The sequence below is a fragment of the Microcebus murinus genome, chromosome X (genome assembly GCF_040939455.1).
Source record: "Microcebus murinus isolate Inina chromosome X, M.murinus_Inina_mat1.0, whole genome shotgun sequence".
NCBI classification, from domain to species: Eukaryota; Metazoa; Chordata; class Mammalia; order Primates; family Cheirogaleidae; genus Microcebus; species Microcebus murinus.
Window position 1 is genome coordinate 91,807,040 of NC_134136.1, and position 18,112 is coordinate 91,825,151.

The following is an 18,112-nucleotide window of genomic DNA, read 5'->3' on the forward strand; positions in this document are numbered from 1 at the left end:
CACCGTGCCCAGCCAACATTGCACAGTTTAACACATTGACTGCTACATTAGAAAAAATACTTTTCCTTGGGGCCACTGTGTTTTGTTACAAAAATAGAATAAAAAACTTTGAAAACAAAATGATCCTTCCTAATTTAATGAAAAATTTGTTATTTTTTATTGTTTCCTGCACATGAGTTATATGCAACTTGAAAAATAGTTCACGTGGCTCCAAATGTAAAGAAACATGTGAGTTACATATGCTTCATAAGGCCCTGGGCTCAGAATTAGCATGAATTAAATACAACTCACATGGCAGTTAATGTGTTGAAAAGCAAGACAAACAGTGTAGCGGAAAGAACCAAAATTTCTAGCTTGACAACCGAACTCCGCCTGTAGCTATATGACTTTGGTTATCAATTTCCCTTATCTAGACTCATTTTTTCATCTCCAGACTGAGAAGATGGTGCTAAGGTCCCGTCTATCACTAGAATTTCCTGAGTCTCTTCATCGTTTCTCATTCTCTCTATAGCATTCCTGTAGCCCGCTTGTTCACCCCTACCCCAATTCTGCTACCCTTGCAACAACCCCCCCCCCCCCCCCCGGAAATCCTTCAACCACTATTCTATACTTATGTTCACATTAGCGGTATGAAAGGATACAGTCCATTCTATTGCTTCCAGAGGCTTTTTGGAATAATTTGCATGAATGATGTTCCATGAATTTGCTATGTTTTGGAGTTAGAGCTGAAAGAGACATAAGAAAACATATTGCTCAATCTCTCATTATACTCTTCCTATCCACCCTTCTTCAACTTCCATGCACCTGTTATCTTGAACTACTATTCCACAATTTTGCCCTTGGCTTTCTTCCAAACTCTTGAATATAAATGACTCCATGCCAAGTTAGTTGCTAACATGTACAGCATTCTGGGTACCTGCATGACACTCGTTCAAGCACCTCTGATCCACCTGCTTCCAAAGACATTTTGGGAGCAGGACTCGTCTTTATGTCTTCTTCAGTTAACATCATGGCATAGATTGTGTGTGGTCTCCCTCCTACCTTCTGGACAAAGAGTGAGGAGACAGAGGTCTAGGTGTAGCTGTGTGTCCTTAAGCAAATCTTATTACTTCTTTGAAACTCTTGAATGAAAGGTTGGGAGAAAGGCTTTGCTGGCCAGTGACCAAGGACAGGTTAAATGGTTAATCAACTAATGGGTTGACTCAGACCTTCTTACTGGAAAGGACTTAGCCGGGCCCTTCTCTAGGGAAGTCAAATTTTTATTCCACCTCAAGAACCTAAAATCACATGAGAGAGACCCAACCCCCCCCCTCCTCTGCCAGGGCAGAGTGTAGCAGGGGCTAGAGGTGAGACATTTCACACCTGGCTTCCAAAGATAATCATGTTTAGTGCTTATGTCTTTGGCGAGAAAAAAAAAAATCAATTTTTGCCCTGGAAAACCATCTGTGTTTATTCAATTGACAGACACTACCTTTCAATCTATCTTAAATTGAGCCTCCCTGAGGCAGGCAGCTCAACAGTGATAGATTAAGCAATAAACAAAGCAGTCTTCCCACCAAAGGCTGCTGCTGGCAGAAAAGGTGCAGCTGCCATTGGGAGTGATATTCTTAAGTGAGATGATCCTCCCTCCTTAGTGCAGACAAGGCCCCTCCCTGTTGTTCATTTGATGATTCCCCATAAATGTGGATTGCTAAGCCCTGTTTTTCTGGCTGCTCTCGCTCCCCCACTGAACCTGCCTTCTGCCTCATTAACAAGCCTTAGGTTTCCCTCCTTGCCTGGTAAACAATTCAGCTTCATCTTGGAGGATGAAGAACCCTTAGGTAAATAAACTGTTTTGAGACTCCTACAAATGAACCAAGCTCCTTTTGTCATGAAAATGCACATTGAACAGAAGCAAATGAACTTGACTGTAGCACACGAGCATACTTGGGTTATAAAGTCTTCATTTATGCCAAAAGTAGCAGTCGGTTATTGGTTTGTCTCTTCACACATCAAATGGTTTCTGGTGATAGAGATTAGCTTTGTTTGGGAAGTACACATTGGATGGCATCCTTGTAAGTGCACTAAAAGATAGCCAAGTCACTTTTCCCAGAAACCAGCTAGAAACCATTGCCCTACGAAGCTGACTTTATGCCACTGTTGCTCTTCACATCCACTCCAGGAGGGAGCTGTTGTTAGAGAGTAGCTTAGAATTAGCCCTGGGTTTCTGGGAGAGATGGAGCACATTTTGCACATATGTTTAATTTTTGGCCAAATATTCATGAAATGGATTGACACCTGAAAACAAAGGAACACTTCACTCTCATGGGACCAGCCTTTGTGTGTGAAACCAAGCTGTAACAAGCTTTACTTTTTTTCTGTAACTGGATAGTCACTTCTCCCAGCCTCCACCTGGACACTCCCCACAAACACAAACAGAACAACTTGAATATCTCCCAATCTCTTACTATGACTTTGATTGTCAAAGACACCCTTTGTTAGATGGAGGGTGGGGAGGACAAGCATTAACGCCAGCTGGAAGAACTTTGAGTTAGAATATTGCCATGGAATCATGTCCATCATTAATTTTAAAAATACTTTGCATTTACCTAGTATTCATGGTCCACAAAGCACTTTTTTTTTTTTCTTTTGAGACAGAGTCTCGCTTTGTTGCCCAGGCTAGTGTGAGTGCCATGGCGTCAGCCTGGCTCACAGCAACCTCAAACTCCTGGGCTCAAGCAATCCTCCTGCCTCAGCCTCCCGAGTAGCTGGGACTACAGGCATGTGCCACCATGCCCGGCTAATTTTTTCTATATATATTAGTTGGCCAATTAATTTCTTTCTGAAACTACTGAACTAAAGGACCAGGTAAGGAACCAAGATACAGACTTAGGTATCTGAGTGCCTAGCCCTAGGTACCCTGTTATAAACCCAGACACTACTGTCTTTCTGCCCTCTCTGAGCTCTTATTTCTAGAAGATAATATTGTTTTCCTTTTTTCCCAAATTTAAATTTACTCCCAGAGTCATATAATGACATGAAAGGACTCACATAATTTTATGGTAAACCTAAAAATACTAGTATAACTCAGAACTTCAATGTTTAAGGTACATTATATAATTTAGGCCATTGTGAATCCAAATTTTTCACCATTTTGCTTCAATTTTAGCTATTGAGATTAATAATACATGTACAACATTAAGAAAATAAAACTGGTTTTCTTTACATTTTATTTTCTGTAATCTGGGCTTTCCTGTTTCAAACATGAATTTTCTTGCATTTAAGTCAGTAGGGTTTGGGGTAATAAAATTTGTTGAAACAGTCAATTCAGTGATTTGTAAAAATACATGGCACAAACTTCTTTAATGTCATTTTGTTTCATTTTAAATATTGACTAATATTTTGTAAGAAGTTATAATTGTACCTGTTATTATTAACTGTAAATATTTATTGCATTGAAAAAATGTACTCTGTGTTAAATAACTCAGAACAAGTTCCAGGTGTGGTATTTAGTGTAAATAATGTCATGGTTTGGCTTTGCCTAGACCCCTTGGACAAATGAATTATTTATAAAAAAATTCACAATATTAATATGAATGATTCAGATCCTTTTAAATGTGCAAACTTAACTCTGTGACCATGTAAAACTCTATCTATAAAGCGTGCTCTTTGATTGAATTGTTATTTTTTAAGAAATGCTTCCAATGCTTCTATCACATGTACATGGTCTGTATGACATTAAGTCAAATCCAGTGCAGTAAGCTGAATATTCAAGTTGTAGAAGATAAGAAATGGGTTTTATTCCTTAATATAATAAAACATAATTTATGAAATGGACAGATGTATGTATCCAATGCTCAATAAAAAACTAGTTGTTGCATGAATGCAGTCTGTGGCTGTGTGCCCCACACTTCCTTGCTTCCTTGGACCACCTACATCAGAATCAGCCAGGCTGCTTGTTGCAAAATGCAGATTCTCCAATTGTCTATTGACTTGGAACATCTGGGATCTGGCCTAAAAATCTGCATTTTAAAATAAGCACCCCAGGTGATTCTTCAGAACTAGAGTTTTTTATTTGTTTTATTCAATTTTAAAAATATATATCTATCCTTTGAATAAGTTAGCCATTCTGGTGGTTCAAAATCAAAAGCATAGAATGGTATCCAGTGAGAAGTTACTCAGCTACTGCTGTCCCCTGTCCTCTTAGTCCATTTGTGTTGCTATAAAGAAATACCTAAGGCTGGGTAATTTATAAAGAACAGAAAAGAGGTTTATATAGGTCACAGTTCTGCAGGCTGTATAAGAAGCATAGCACCAGCATCTGCTTCTGATGAGGGCCTCAGGCTGCTTCCACTCATGCAGAACATGAAAGAGAGCTTTCATGTGTGTGCAGATCACATGGCTAGAGAGGGAGCAAGAGAGAGAGGGTGGAGGTGTCAGGCTCTTCTTAACAACCAGCTCTTGAGGGAACTAACAGAGCAGAGAATGCATTCACTCTCCCCATAGGGAGGGCATTAATCTAAATTCACGAGGAACCTGCCCCCATGACCCAAACACCTCCCTGGGCCTGCACCTCCAACATTGGGGACCAAATTTCAACATGATATTTGAAGGGGACAAACATCCAAACTATAGCACCTGTCTTCATAGTTCTCAGTACCCACTACCTCCTCCAATGGGTGACCATTGTTATGTTATTAGTTTCTTACTAGACTATTTATTAGTCTAGTAATTTATACTACTAGACATTTTTACACATATGCAAATAAGCACAAATCTGTGTCTTCCTGCTTCCCACCACCATGTTACAGAAACGGTAGCATATACATTGTTTGCTCCTCGTTTACTTCACTGCATACCATATCTTGAAGATCTTTCCATACAGTAGTCCCCCCTTATGTGAAGTTTTGCTTTCTGCTGTGTCGGTTACCCAAGGACAGCTATGATCCAAAACTAAGAAAAATAAGAGGTTTTTGGAATGTATCCTCCACAAGTAAGAGGGGACCACTGAAGTGCTTCTTCATTCCTTTTTATGCCTGCATGGCATCCCCTAACTTATCCACCCAGTCCCCCACTGATGAAAATCTAGTTTCCAATATTTTGCTATTGCCAACCATGTTGCAATGAATAATATATACAATCTCATGCATGAGCAAGTGTTGCTGTAGGAAAAAGTCCTAAATGTGGAATTGCAGAAACAAAGAGTATATGCTTTTATAAATTTGACAGTTATTTTAAATTTCTCTCTTTAGGACTTGAATACTAAAATTTGAGAGCTCCTGCTTTCTGGCACAGTCCTAGGCATCAGAGAGCGGGAAAACTCTTAAAAATTATGAATCAAAGTGAGAAAATCTAGCTGAAAGTTCCGGATGCTTAGCCTACTGCCTTACCTGAAGTCTACTTTTCTTTCATTCCATCTAAGAGACTGCATATTGCAAAGAAAGAGTAATTGATTCTAAGGTTGGATTTCCAAAGGCAGTGAAGACAGTTGGCATTTAGTTCATGAACTGTTTTATCCATTCCTGCAGGGTCAATTGTTGGGAGGCAAATTCTTTCTCCCTTTGTCACCAACCCCACTTATATGAAGTCTACACAATGACTTAGCCAGTGATCAAGTCTTTGGGAATATCTGAAGTGTTCAACAGCAAACACAAGCAACAAAAGAAATCCCACAGTCACAAAGGTATGAATAAAGGAGGCTGATAACAAAGAAATGACACAGCTACAGTGTGTACCAATAGAGGCTGTCCAAGCTCCCTGTACCCCAGGTAATACCAGGGACACTCTGACAATCACACCAAGGGAACCCCTGAGTGCAGGGCTGTGTGCAGCCACCACCATGAAGTCATGTTGGGAGAAACCCTTCCATTCTCCAGATATCTTGCCACTTCCCCTGCCATACACTGTATGTATGGCATGTACAGTCCATGATTAAATTGTAAATGCTTTCTAAAAGTATTAACACTTTAAATACCTAAATGTGATCATTCATAATTGTGTCTGAAGTAGACCCTGTATCTCTAGTTTTCCTAGATTACATGGGAAGATAGGTATACTCAAATCTTTGAGCTATTCAAGCCATAAAAGGCCAAATTGACATTTAAGGCTGGTCCATGTTAATTGCTCAGAGCTCCACCGAAAGCCCAAGTGATTTTTCCTATTAGAAAATCTGGATCCCCTCTTTGTAAGCATGCTGCCTACTGTGTCAGAAAAGAAAGCTTTATAATGCAGACTGTCATGTAGCGAATTTAATATTCTCTTAGAAGTATATATTATTAGAGATCGAAGACACCCCAGAGAATGCCCAGATACACCCCCTCATTTCACAAATGAGGAAGTTAAAGAAAAGTGTCATGATTTGTAGCTCCACACAGTCATCAGAGTTTGGGAAAATGAAAACTAAGTGGCTTAGAGAGGATGTGGATAAAGTGAGCAGAGATTCATCAGTCCCTTCAGCCAGAAGGAAGGCAAATCCACGCAGGACAATGTTGTAGCACACCAGGCAGAAACCCTTCCTGTTCCTGGGCTCGGCACTGATAAGCAATGGCTTCTAATATAAGAGAGACAGGATAACATCTTGTGAAGAAAATGACACCAAAGTAGAAACTTCTGTCACTTGAATATGGACTGAATCATGATGAATATTTTTAAAAAATGAATTTCTAAAAGCACATCACTCTTCCCAGAGCTGAAGTCATTTCCTGAAGGGTGGCTGGTGTCTCAGAGAGCTGGATTTCCTGCATTAATAGGCGAGGTCCCATTCATCAGAAGGAGGAGAACAAATCTCTCTAAAGATCTTTCACCTCTTTTTGTGTCCCCCTTGCCTTCTAATGGCTGTCCAAAATTCCCCAACCATCTAAATTCAAAACCTGACTATCATCTCTGGATCCTTCGACTCAGATCACTCCCAGCCAACTAGTGCCCAAGGTCTATAAAAGTCCCTCCCAAATGTCTCAGCTTTAAGAGTCTACCTCCCAAGGGTTACATTCAGCAAACAGCACTGGTCCAAGTGCCCAAGTGCCTTGCTGTAGCCTCAACTTCTCCTCCAGGACCCTGCATTTCTCCTGACTCAGAAACAGAAGGGTCATGTCCCCAGAGCAGGAGCCTCCAGGACTGGATAGTGGAGACCATTCTGATGGACTGGTGCCCATACCATGCCCCAGTTGCTATCATTTTAACCCTCTCCTCCCTCTTGAATCTGCCTAGCCACACGTCACCATCCTAGAGCAGATATGCTCCTTGTTTTGCTTAAGCTCTTGCAAATAACCCCTAACAAGCTTTTACTTTCATTTCTCACATTTTTTTCTAGATTATGCTCTCTTATATACACCTCTGAGCATGTTGCTATAATGTCCACAATCTATTAGTGGTCCCATTTCCTGAGACAAAATCCAATTTTTCTCTGGTCTGGATGTTGACTCCCCACTTCCCAAGCTCATCTCCCACTGTACTATCCCTTTGCCCTGCACTCAGGGATTCCTGCCATTCACCCCTTGTTCCTAATTATTCCCTGACACTTCCTTGGCCCAGCATTTCTCAACCTGGGCCACCCTGAGAATCACCTGTGAACCTTTTAAAACTCTTGGTGCCTAGGTGCTGCCCCTGAACAGCTGAGTCAGAATCTCTAGGAGGCAGCAACCAGGCATCCCTATTTCAAAGCTCCCCACATGATTGTAATGAGCAGAGTTGAGGGCCACTTCACCTGAAATGTCCTCTTGTCTCTCAGTTGGCCTGAATCCAACCCATTCCTCAAAGCCCAGCTCCAATGTTCTTTGTCCTTGCAGCCCTCCCTCTTTCCCATGCTCACACAGCGCTTGCTACATAGGTCCTGTCTTTTATCCTGTCCTGCTTTGAATTATATTTATGTCTGTAAATGCTGATCTCTCCCACTAGATCAGGGATTGGCAAACATTTTCTATAAAGGGCCAGACAGTAAATATTTGAGGCATTGCAGGACATACGGTCTCTGCCTCACAACTTGACTCTGCTGTTGTAGCATGAAAGCCCCCATAGAAAATATGTAAGTGAACAATTGTGGCTGTGTTATAATAAATCTGTATTTTCTTTTTTTAAAAAAGTGGTAGGCTATATTTCACCTGAAAGCCATTGTTTGCTATCCCCTGCATGACACTAATAAAGCTTCTTAGGGCCAGGGACCTTTTCTTATTTAAAAACCAACCAACCTTCCTTCCTTCCTTCCTTCCTTCCTTCCTTCCTTCCTTCCTTCCTTCTTTCATTCTTTCCTTTTGTCTATTACAGTCCCTGAACGAAGGGGAGAAAACCACAATATTCCCTTTGTGGACCTCTATGTGGTCAGTTTCTCACAATCACAGCCTAGAGCATGGGTAGCCAAAGTGATGCAGGAAGAGTCAGGGTTCATCAATTCTGCCTTTTAGGCAAATATTAATATTTCCCTTGCTTATCATGCCCAATAGAACTATCGAACAAACAACCATCATTTGTGCATGGATGCACAGATTACCAGCACCAACATTATTTGACATACATCACCATTATTAAAAAATCATGCCCACTCCGGACAAGAGGGAAAGGAACCATGGCCTCTCTAGCCTGTAACCAAACACAGGCAAACCTTCCGGGAGCTCCTCAATGTATATCACTGTGAGCAGCCAAACTTGCCACAGGGGCTAATTTTAATTAGGAAATATGTTGCAAAAAGCCATGAAAAGACAAAATAAACTTTCCCACCAACAGTCCTCAAGTATTTCATATTTAAAATAAAACTACTTCCACACTGTGTCACTTACCCCAGCCTGAGACAGACCTTGTGTCTCTTCATTCACTTTTCTTTTTCTTACTCGAAATTATATCTCAGGTGATAAGAAGAAAGACACGGCACAAACTACTAGTTTGGAATACATAGCCAGAGCAATAAGAATACAAAAATAAATGAGAGACATGAATATGGAAAAGAAAGAGACAATACTCAGTGACCTCGTGATCGTCTACACATGCGATGTCAAATCACCTGAAAAGATCAGGGGCACAAAATCATATGGCTCTGCTCTTCCCTGCAGATCAATCTATTAATATTAGAATGAAAGTTCTGTCAGAGGCCAAGTCTGGCTGGTGAGGAGAAGGAACAGAACAGCTGGCTTTGTCTCTGATAGCCTGACACCTGCCTCGGGTCTCTGACATGAGCTATAACTTCCTCCTTGACCGTCACTCCCGAGGCAAGGAACCATTGTCTGGGAGGTTTGCAGTAGGGAAACTGCTCAGGAGATTAAAGGCATGTGGCATTTGCCAGGAAGCCCTGAATGAAAGAGACGGGAAGCAAGATACGGTGCCCCATGGAGTAGGTCTTAGGGGACCAATATCTCCGAATACTCTAATATATATCAAGGTGCTGACCCTGAAGGAAGAATGAGGGAAGGACGGCGCCAGAACAGTGGGGTCCCACAGAGTCCTGCCCTGGCTGACAGCCCTTGGAGATCTGGAACAGTCATGGCTGGGTTTGGCTCATCCTAAATCCAACTCTGTGGTCCCAAGAAAGTGAGGACCTTGATTTGAGGGAAACAGCTCAGGGGGTCTGCTCAGGTAGAGTCCCAGGACTAGCCAGGTATCAAGGTGAAGAAGTTCAGGCAGGAACGAGAGAACCAACCACAGGAGAACGGAGGGAGCACCACAGAGGCCCAAGCTCCCCGTCCTATGATCTGGGAGTTCCCGGCAGAGTTGTCAGGTGGAGGTGCCCCTCACTTCCGCCTGGAGGGTCTGACGGAGAGGAGCCGCTTGGTCTAGAGGGGTGGTCCACGTTCCGTAGAAGCTGGAGACCCAAGAACCAACGGGAGTCACGGTGAGGACTCCAGTGACATGAGGGAACCGCCAGCAGCAGAAAGGGTCACCCATTGTGAGGGCTCTGTTCTTATTCCAGTGAGGCCAAGCAGAACTCCCAGCTCAGGATCCCCTTATCTCTGCCCGGAAGGTGTACTGAGGGGAGCTGGGTGAGTCCGTCTAAAGGGAACAGCCGGGGTTCTGGGGACAGAGGCTGGGGCCCCACCTGGAGCTCACGTAAGGACCAATAGGAGACTCTCTTCCCAGAAGACTGGGGATCAGAGCCCCGCCCCTGCAGCCCTGCTGTCAGCTCCCTCTCCCTCCAATCCCCGCCCCCGCCCCCCAGTCCCCGCCCCCTGCCCCCCACATTGGCCGGAAGTGGCGTACCCTGACTTCCGCCTTGGAAGTTTCTGGAAGGCCAGGAGCTTGGTGGCGGAGCTGGGTCGGAGGAGCGTGGGAGCTCAGGCTGCTAGAATTCAGGACTGACCAGGTGTCCAGGTAAGAACCCTGAATGTGGACTGAAGGGACAACTTGCAGATAACCAAGGGGGTCGCCCCGCACCCGGCGCTCCCTTCCCCGACCCCAGCCCAGGGCGGCCACGGAGCTGTGATGCTGACTTCTCCCCGCGGGTTCCGGGCTCCGGGGAGCGGGGCTGGGAATAAAAGTGTGGCTGCAGTTCTTCAGAGGGAGAGGGAGGGAGACCTAGGCCCCAGTAGAAGTGAGGAAGCCCGAATGCTAACAAGGGGACCCCCCAGAAGAGGGGCCACCAGAGCCGGGCCTGCTGTGAGAACCGGGGAGCCCTGGGCGCGGGTAGCGACTGGTGGGGTTCCTGCCTCCAGCTGCGGAGCCCTGACTCCCTGTAGCAGCTTGCAGAATGAGGGCATTGGTCTGGGCGGAGTGCCTAGGTCAGTTAAGTGCGCGGTTGAAAGTCCTGCCATAAGTCGAATTCAGAACCCTGGTGGGGAACAGTGGGGTGCCATGGAGTCCCCCCTCTTCCGTTATGCCGTTTAGACGCTAAACGGCCTTGAGGGGATGTGGCTTACCCTGAACTTCCAATATCTTTTCTTTTCATTAAATAAACTTATTTTAAAATAATTTAACTCTAAATAAAACTGTTGAATTTGCATTGAGTTATAACTACAATTCATGTTTTAATTGAAATGTCAAGGTTTAACAACTGACATTGTTACAAAACAATAAACTGTTGTTCAGTTTTAAATGGTCAGTTGTATTAGAGCTCAACGGTTAACTGTGAACTATATCTCTGGGAAACCTCAAATCAATAATGATAAGTCTGTTTCCAAAACCCACTGCAGTCATTGTTGAAACCCTGATCAAAATTTAATAGGATGCACAATGACACGTTAAAAAAAAACCAGACCCCGATAGTCATTAATATTTGATTGGCTAATGAGACAATTAAAACTTACTCAGTGCTAACATAAGACTACTGATAAAAACAAAAAATGAAAAAACAAATGACCCAACAGCAACAAACAACAAAGCACTCTAAGATTCAAAAAGTATGATTTATCTACTGAAGCAGAAATATTTGTTAGGGAATTGGTTGAGCTTTGAACCTCTGACATCTCAGAATGATTCATAATTAATAACAGTTTATGACAACTAAGATTGTGTATTAGAAATATCTATGAAGATTCCACAGTTTTACATTACAGATTGCTATGCAGGTGTGAAAAACAGGCTAAATAATGTGAATGATATGGCAAAATATAAGATGGAAAAGACGATCTAAAATGGGTTGTAATTAGAACGGTTTGTATCAGACAGTAAGGTGGGCTTTTACTGTAAAGATGTTAATAATAACTGATTCGGCTACCTGTTCAATGTTTCCGCATAGTCCTACATATTGAGGGACAAGGCATCAAAGACATCCCCAAACTGCAAATCCTCCTGTGCTTTTGCTATTGGTATCCATCTGGTGTGAATATAACTCAGCTTGAATGAATGTGTTTGTCGAGATGGTAATAAAAAGCTTAAGATTAGGAAGATTGTATTTGTTGGCACATGAAATATTGGTGGCTACAGAGGAAAGTTTGTGAACGTGAATCGCGATTTATTTTATGCCCTGATCAGACTAGCAACTAGTTAAGTGAAAGTTTTATTAACATGCCTTTTTTTTTTTTTTTTGAAACAGAGTTTCACTCTGTTGGCTTGAGTCCAGTGCCCTGGCATCAGGCTAGCTCACAACAATCTCAAACTCCTGGGCTCAAGCAATCCTCCTGCCTCAGCCTCCAAAGTGACAGGGACTACAGGCAAGAGCCACCAAGCAAGGCTAATTGTTTTTTCTAGTTTTTGGTAGAGATGGGGTCTCGCTCTTATTCAGGCTAGTTGCGAACTCCTGAGCTCAATCAATTCTCCCACCTTGACCTCACAAGTGCTAGGATTACAGGCATGGGCCACTGTGCTTGGCCAGAGGGTGAAGATCCTGATTTAGGAAATGGGGGCCACTCAGCCCCCAGTGGAGAGGGCTGCAACAAGCCTCACCCCAGGGAGGCCAGGTCAGAGCTGACAGGCTCAGGTGCCCGCTGACTTCAGCCTGCAGGGTTTCACTAGATAAGGGCTCTGGTTTAAGGACTGTTTGCCCCAGGTCAGCAGACAGCGGTGTCACAGGCTCTGTTGGGAGTGAAAGTAAAAATCCTGCATGAGGAAAACAACCACTCCAGAACAGAGGAGGCTGCACAAAGTCTCACCTCTGCTGTTAGCCCTGGGAAGCCGTGGGCAGAGCTGAGGTGGCCTCTCATTTCCTGACAGGACAGTGGTGTCTCAGACCCTTGCACTAATGGGTGAAGCCCCATTGGTCAGAGGGAAGAGGCTTATTTCCTAATAGGGGTCAAGGTGAGACACTGAATGAGATGTGTGTGGTCCACATAGGGCCCACTCCTACTGTCCCATGTGGGAGACCCGGGCACTTTGACGTGACGAGTAGCACTCATTTCCTCCCAGGGCATCTCAGGGAGATGATGACGCAGCCTAAAGTCCGCTGGTGGAGGTTTCTAAGCTCTTGCCAGGAGCCACAGTTAGGATTCTGAGAACTGAGGGGATCCTCATGCACCCCATAACTGAACCGTGGGGCCAACACAGAATGTCTGCACCCTGCACCAATCCAGGGGAGGCCATGAAGAGGGATGGCTGGAGGTGACTTAGGCTTGCTTTTGCTTTGGGGTTGGCAGGTCTCAGGAAGGTGAAGACCCTGACCTGATGGGAGGGGCCTCAGTTGAGCAGAGGGTGATTTACAGGCTGGGCCAGAAGTCACAGGTCCCTGAGAAGAGTGTGGGTACCACCCCCTGCATATAGGCAGGGGCACCTCAGAATCCCTTCCAATTTCAGCCCCGGAGGCCCCAGACATAGATGTCAGCCAGAGGCCCCCCCAATCTGTCTGTAGAGGAAACAGAGAAGGAGGAACTTGGTGGGAGAAGAGTGGTGCCAGGCGGGGCCGGCAGGCTGCAGCCCAAGGCACACTCCAACTTGCTCCACAGGGTCTTCAGAGCACAGGCTGGCCAGGAGAAGGGGAGTCCTGAGTAGTGTCCTCAAGGACACCCACACAGGCCCTTCCTAAAGTCCAGGTGGTAACTCCTTGCTGAAGGGGCTGTCACTCTCTGCTCCTCTCCTTCCAGGTGCCCATATCCTGTGCCCTCTCGCCTGCCATCATCATGCCTCGTGGTCACAAGAGTAAGCTCCGGGCCCGTGAGAAACGCCGCCAGGCTCGAGGTGAACCCCAAGGTCTCGAGGCTGCTGAAGCCATTGCAGCAGGGGGAGAAGAGGCCCCATCCTCCTCCTCTGCTGTTAGTGAGGGTGCTTCCCAGAGCGCCGCTGCCGCAGGCATTCCTGGGAAGTCGGAGAGTGCCCAAGCCACCTGCTCTTCTGCTGCAGCTGTTTCAGGCACCCGGGCTGAGCAAGGTGCCCAGGGCCAAGATGGGGAATGTCCAAGCGGCGTCCTGCCCTCCTCTGAGAGCTCAACGAAAGACCCCCTGGCCAAGAAGGTGGGCGTGTTGGTGCAGTTTCTGCTGGAAAAGTATAAAATGAAAGAGCCCATCATGAAGGCTGACATGCTGAAGATTATCACCAAGAGGTACAAGGAGCACTTCCCCGAAATCCTCCGGAAAACCACTTTGCGCCTGGAGCTGGTGTTTGGCCTTGATCTAAAGGAGGTCGACCCCAGAGGTCGCTCCTTTGAGCTCGTCAGCAAGCTGCACCTTTCCAGCGACACGGGCATGAGCGAAGACGGCTTCCCCAAGAACGGGCTCCTGATGCCTCTTCTGAGCCTGATCTTCATGAATGGCGACCGTGCCTCTGAGGAAGAGATATGGGAATTCCTGAATGACTTGGGGCTGTATGAAGGGAGGGAGCATTTCATCTATGGGGAGCCCAGGAAGCTGATCACCAAAGATTTGGTGCAGGAGAAGTATCTGGAATACCGACTGGTGCCCAACAGTGATCCTCCATGCTATGAGTTTCTGTGGGGTTCTAAGGCCCATGCTGAAACCAGCATGACGAAAGTCCTAGAGTTTTTGGCCAAGGTCATTAAAACCGTTCCCAGAACCTTCCAGTCCCCAAATGAGGAGGCTTTGAAAGATGAGGAAGGGCCATCCCAAACCAGAGTTGGCGCCAGGGCCACCTCTGGGAGTTCCTCCCAACCCTAGGGAGATCCGAGGCAGCCTTCACTTTCAAGTTGGAAAGGCCTGTCAACATTCTAGCTAATAGGGGGTGAGATGGGGCTGGAGACAGCACAATATATATCTTCATTTTTGTTCCTTTTATTAATATATAACTTGTAGGTTTATCTTTTCATCCTGCTTTTCCAGTGTGTTCCCTTTAAAGAGGTTTACATTCAAAATCTAAGTTTATGAATGGCATGGATCACACAATTATTGCTGTTTTTCAAGTTTGTGTAATAGTTTTGTATTTCGTAAAACAAAATGAAAATCCTTTCATTGTAATGTAGCAGAAGAAAAAAAAAAAGCACTGGAATAGGGATTTGCTTTAAAATGTGAAAGAACCCCACAGTGAAATAGCTGGAGTCTTGAGATGCTGAAAAAATAAATAAAAGGTTGCCAATTCTTATTTTTTCTTATTCCTTTTAGTTTTGTCTTTTGTTAAAATTAAAGGATAACGTAAACCAGGATTTTCTTAGCTTATTCATGAATGTAGGAGAAAATAAATCGATATTGATGAGAACTCTGGTTCACTGGCTCCTTCGTTCCCCAAACATCAATTAAGAATCTGCTGTCTGAAAGGCTTCATGCTTGTTCTGGGAATGTGTATACAAAGCAGACCCAGCCCCTGCCAATAACATTTTAAAATCCAGGAGCCACTATCATACCAACTACATGGGGAGATACACTGTAAGAAGTAAAGGACAATAAAAGGAAGTGGTGAGGAGAGAGGATATTCCAGATAGAAGCAGCCCTGTGTCAATGCCCTGGGACAAGGCAGGCTGGATCTTGGGAAGCTGCCAGTCAGTGCCTCAGTGGGAGGGAAGTTTAAATTAGCCTGCATGTGGGGCTACATGAGGATGTTGAAATGGTGAAGGGGGCGCCCAGGCCCCCAGCTGGTGGCTGTCAGAGTGGAAAGACTACACCTACAATGGCAAACTGCTCCTAACACTTCCTTAATGATGTGGTAGACGAGGGAGAAATTCCTCCCTGGGGCAGGATTGTAAGAACTCCTGTGCTCTGCCCCCGCACCCCTCCATGCTTCCTCCTTTGCGTTCCCCGAACACAGGTGAACACAGTGCACTAAAAAAGTGCTGTCCACACTCTCTGTCAGGGAGTTTCTTAGAATAAGAAGCACCCTGCCACGAATAAGAATACTGCACGGAGTATTCTTGAGGTAGGGTGCTTAGCAGCTAGTGGGCTGGCCCTCTTTACCCTGGCTGGCGGAGCTGGAACACTCCATTGAAAGGGAACCCAAATTAACCCCAATTAGGTATTCTACATAATGTGGCAATCTCTAAACAAGGACTAGATTTTAGGTGGTCGTAAAATGAATGAAAATAGGCATGGGTTAAATTCAAGGGCAGGTGGGGGGGGGGAAGGAGTTGGTCCTTGACACACCTTCCAGGAGCTTCATGGTGCATCCAGCCGGGGAAGTCTACTTCACACCTGCATGAAAGGAACGATCATCTAGTGGGGAATGATTACTGTGTTTGATTTGGTAAGCACTATTTTTACTCATTTGATTTTCTTTGTCCTAGGTCATTGCATATTCTCTAACGTCTCCTGGATTTAAAATAAATCCCAATGTGGTGCATGGTATTGTCTGGGGTCCAAATAATCATACTAAATAACTTGCATTTAAAAAAATCTCTCTTTTTTGCCCTCACTGTACTGAGTTCACAGCACACATTGCATACACGCATCAGTCCTAGAAAACAGGGCTTATCAAATCTGCTTCGCCAGTTGAAGACCCTGAACCTCACAGAATTTGCCCCAGTGCCTGAGTTTACAGTGCTGGCTTGTGGCAGGGCTGGTGTTAGCGCTGGGATCTGAGTCTGTCTAAAGCCCACACTCCCCCACTTCTGCTGGCCTGAGGCAGATCTGGTGTGTTATAATTCACATTTCTTTTCAATACTCCAAGACGTATCTCAGGCAATAAAAAGAGGATTCTTTGCACAAACTATGGTTTGGAGCAATAGCCAGAGCAATAAGAATACGAAAATAAATGAGAGATATGAATATGGGAAAGAGACAATCCTGGCGACCACATGATCGTGTAGATATGCGTTGCCAGATCACCTGAAAAATGAGGGGCACAAGATCATATGGCTCCGCTCTTCCTGTAGCTCAATCTATTAATATTAGAATGAAAGTTCCATCAGAGGCCAGGTCTGGCTGGTGAGGAGAATGAACAGAACAGCTGGCTTTCTCTCTGACAGCCCAGCACCTCCTCTGGGCCTCTGCCTTGAGCTATAACTTCTTCCTCTCCCATCACTCTTGAATCAAGGAACCATTGTCTGGGAGGTTTGCAGTAGGGAAACTGCTCAAGAGATGGCAGGCATGTGGCATTTTCCAGGAAGCCCTGGATGAAAGAAGACAGGAAGCAGGCTGTGGAGCCCCATGGAGTAGGGCTTAGGGGACCCATATCCCGAATACAGGAGGTCTCGCGAGACCAGCACGGTAGGGACCCTGAGTACCAATAAGAGGATCCCTTCCCCAAAGACAGCAGACCCAAGACCCGCCCCTGCAGCCCTGCTGTCAGCCCCAGGAGGTCCCTTACCCCTCCAATCCCGGCCCCGACGCCCAGTCCCCGCCCTCTGCCCCCCCACATTGGCCGGAAGTGGCGTACCCTGACTTCCGCCTTGGAAGTTTCTGGAAGGCGAGGAGCTTGGCGGAACAGCGTGGTCAGAGGAGCGTGGGAGCTCGGGCTGCTAGAATTCAGGACTGACCAGGTGTCCAGGTAAGAACCCTGAATGTGGACTGAGGGACAACTTGCAGATAACCAAGGGGGTCGCCCCGCACCCGGCGCTCCCTTCCCCGACCCCAGCCCAGGGCGGCCACGGAGCTGTGATGCTGACTTCTCCCCGCGGGTTCCGGGCTCCGGGGAGCGGGGCTGGGAATAAAAGTGTGGCTGCAGTTCTTCAGAGGGAGAGGGAGGGAGACCTAGGCCCCAGTAGAAGTGAGGAAGCCCGAATGCTAACAAGGGGACCCCCCAGAAGAGGGGCCACCAGAGCCGGGCCTGCTGTGAGAACCGGGGAGCCCTGGGCGCGGGTAGCGACTGGTGGGGCTCCTGCCTCCAGCTGCGGAGCCCTGACTCCCTGTAGCAGCTTGCAGAATGAGGGCATTGGTCTGGGCGGAGTGCCTAGGTCAGTTAAGTGCGCGGTTGAAAGTCCTGCCATAAGTCGAATTCAGAACTCTGGTGGGGAACAGTGGGGTGCCATAGAGTCCCCCCTCCTCCGTCGTGCCGTTTAGACGCTAAACGGCCTTGAGGGGATGTGGCTTACCCTGAACTTCCAATTCTTTTTTTTTTTTTTTTTTTTTTTGAGACAGAGTTTCACTCTGTTGGCTTGAGTCCAGTGCTGGGGCATCAGCCTAGCTCACAGCAACCTTAAACTCCTGGGCTCAAGCGATCCTCCTGCCTCAGCCTCCCGAGTAGCTGGGGCTACAGGCACATAGTGCCATGGCCGGCCAATTTTTGTATTTTTAGTACAGACAGTGTCTGCTGTTGCTCAGGCTGGTCTCAAACTACTGAACTCTAGCAATCTTCCCGCCTCAGCCTCCCAGAGTGCTAGGATTACAGGCTTGAGCCACTGCCCCCAACCAACTTTCACCTTCAGGTCCCATTTAAGCAGGGACCTTGTCAAGGATGTAGTTTCAGGTCA

The 18,112-nt window shown here is 45.8% G+C and overlaps 1 protein-coding gene across 1 annotated transcript; it reads left to right on the forward strand.

The window, feature by feature from the left end:
* The first annotated feature begins 10,162 nt into the window (after window positions 1–10,162).
* On the forward strand, window positions 10,163–14,874 carry LOC105882331 (melanoma-associated antigen B1). Its single transcript, XM_012784578.3, has 2 exons — window positions 10,163–10,269; window positions 13,410–14,874. Exon 2 carries the CDS (start codon window positions 13,446–13,448, stop codon window positions 14,433–14,435), a length of 990 nt encoding a protein of 329 aa, XP_012640032.2. The 5' UTR covers window positions 10,163–10,269; window positions 13,410–13,445; the 3' UTR covers window positions 14,436–14,874.
* The last annotated feature ends 3,238 nt before the right edge of the window (window positions 14,875–18,112 follow it).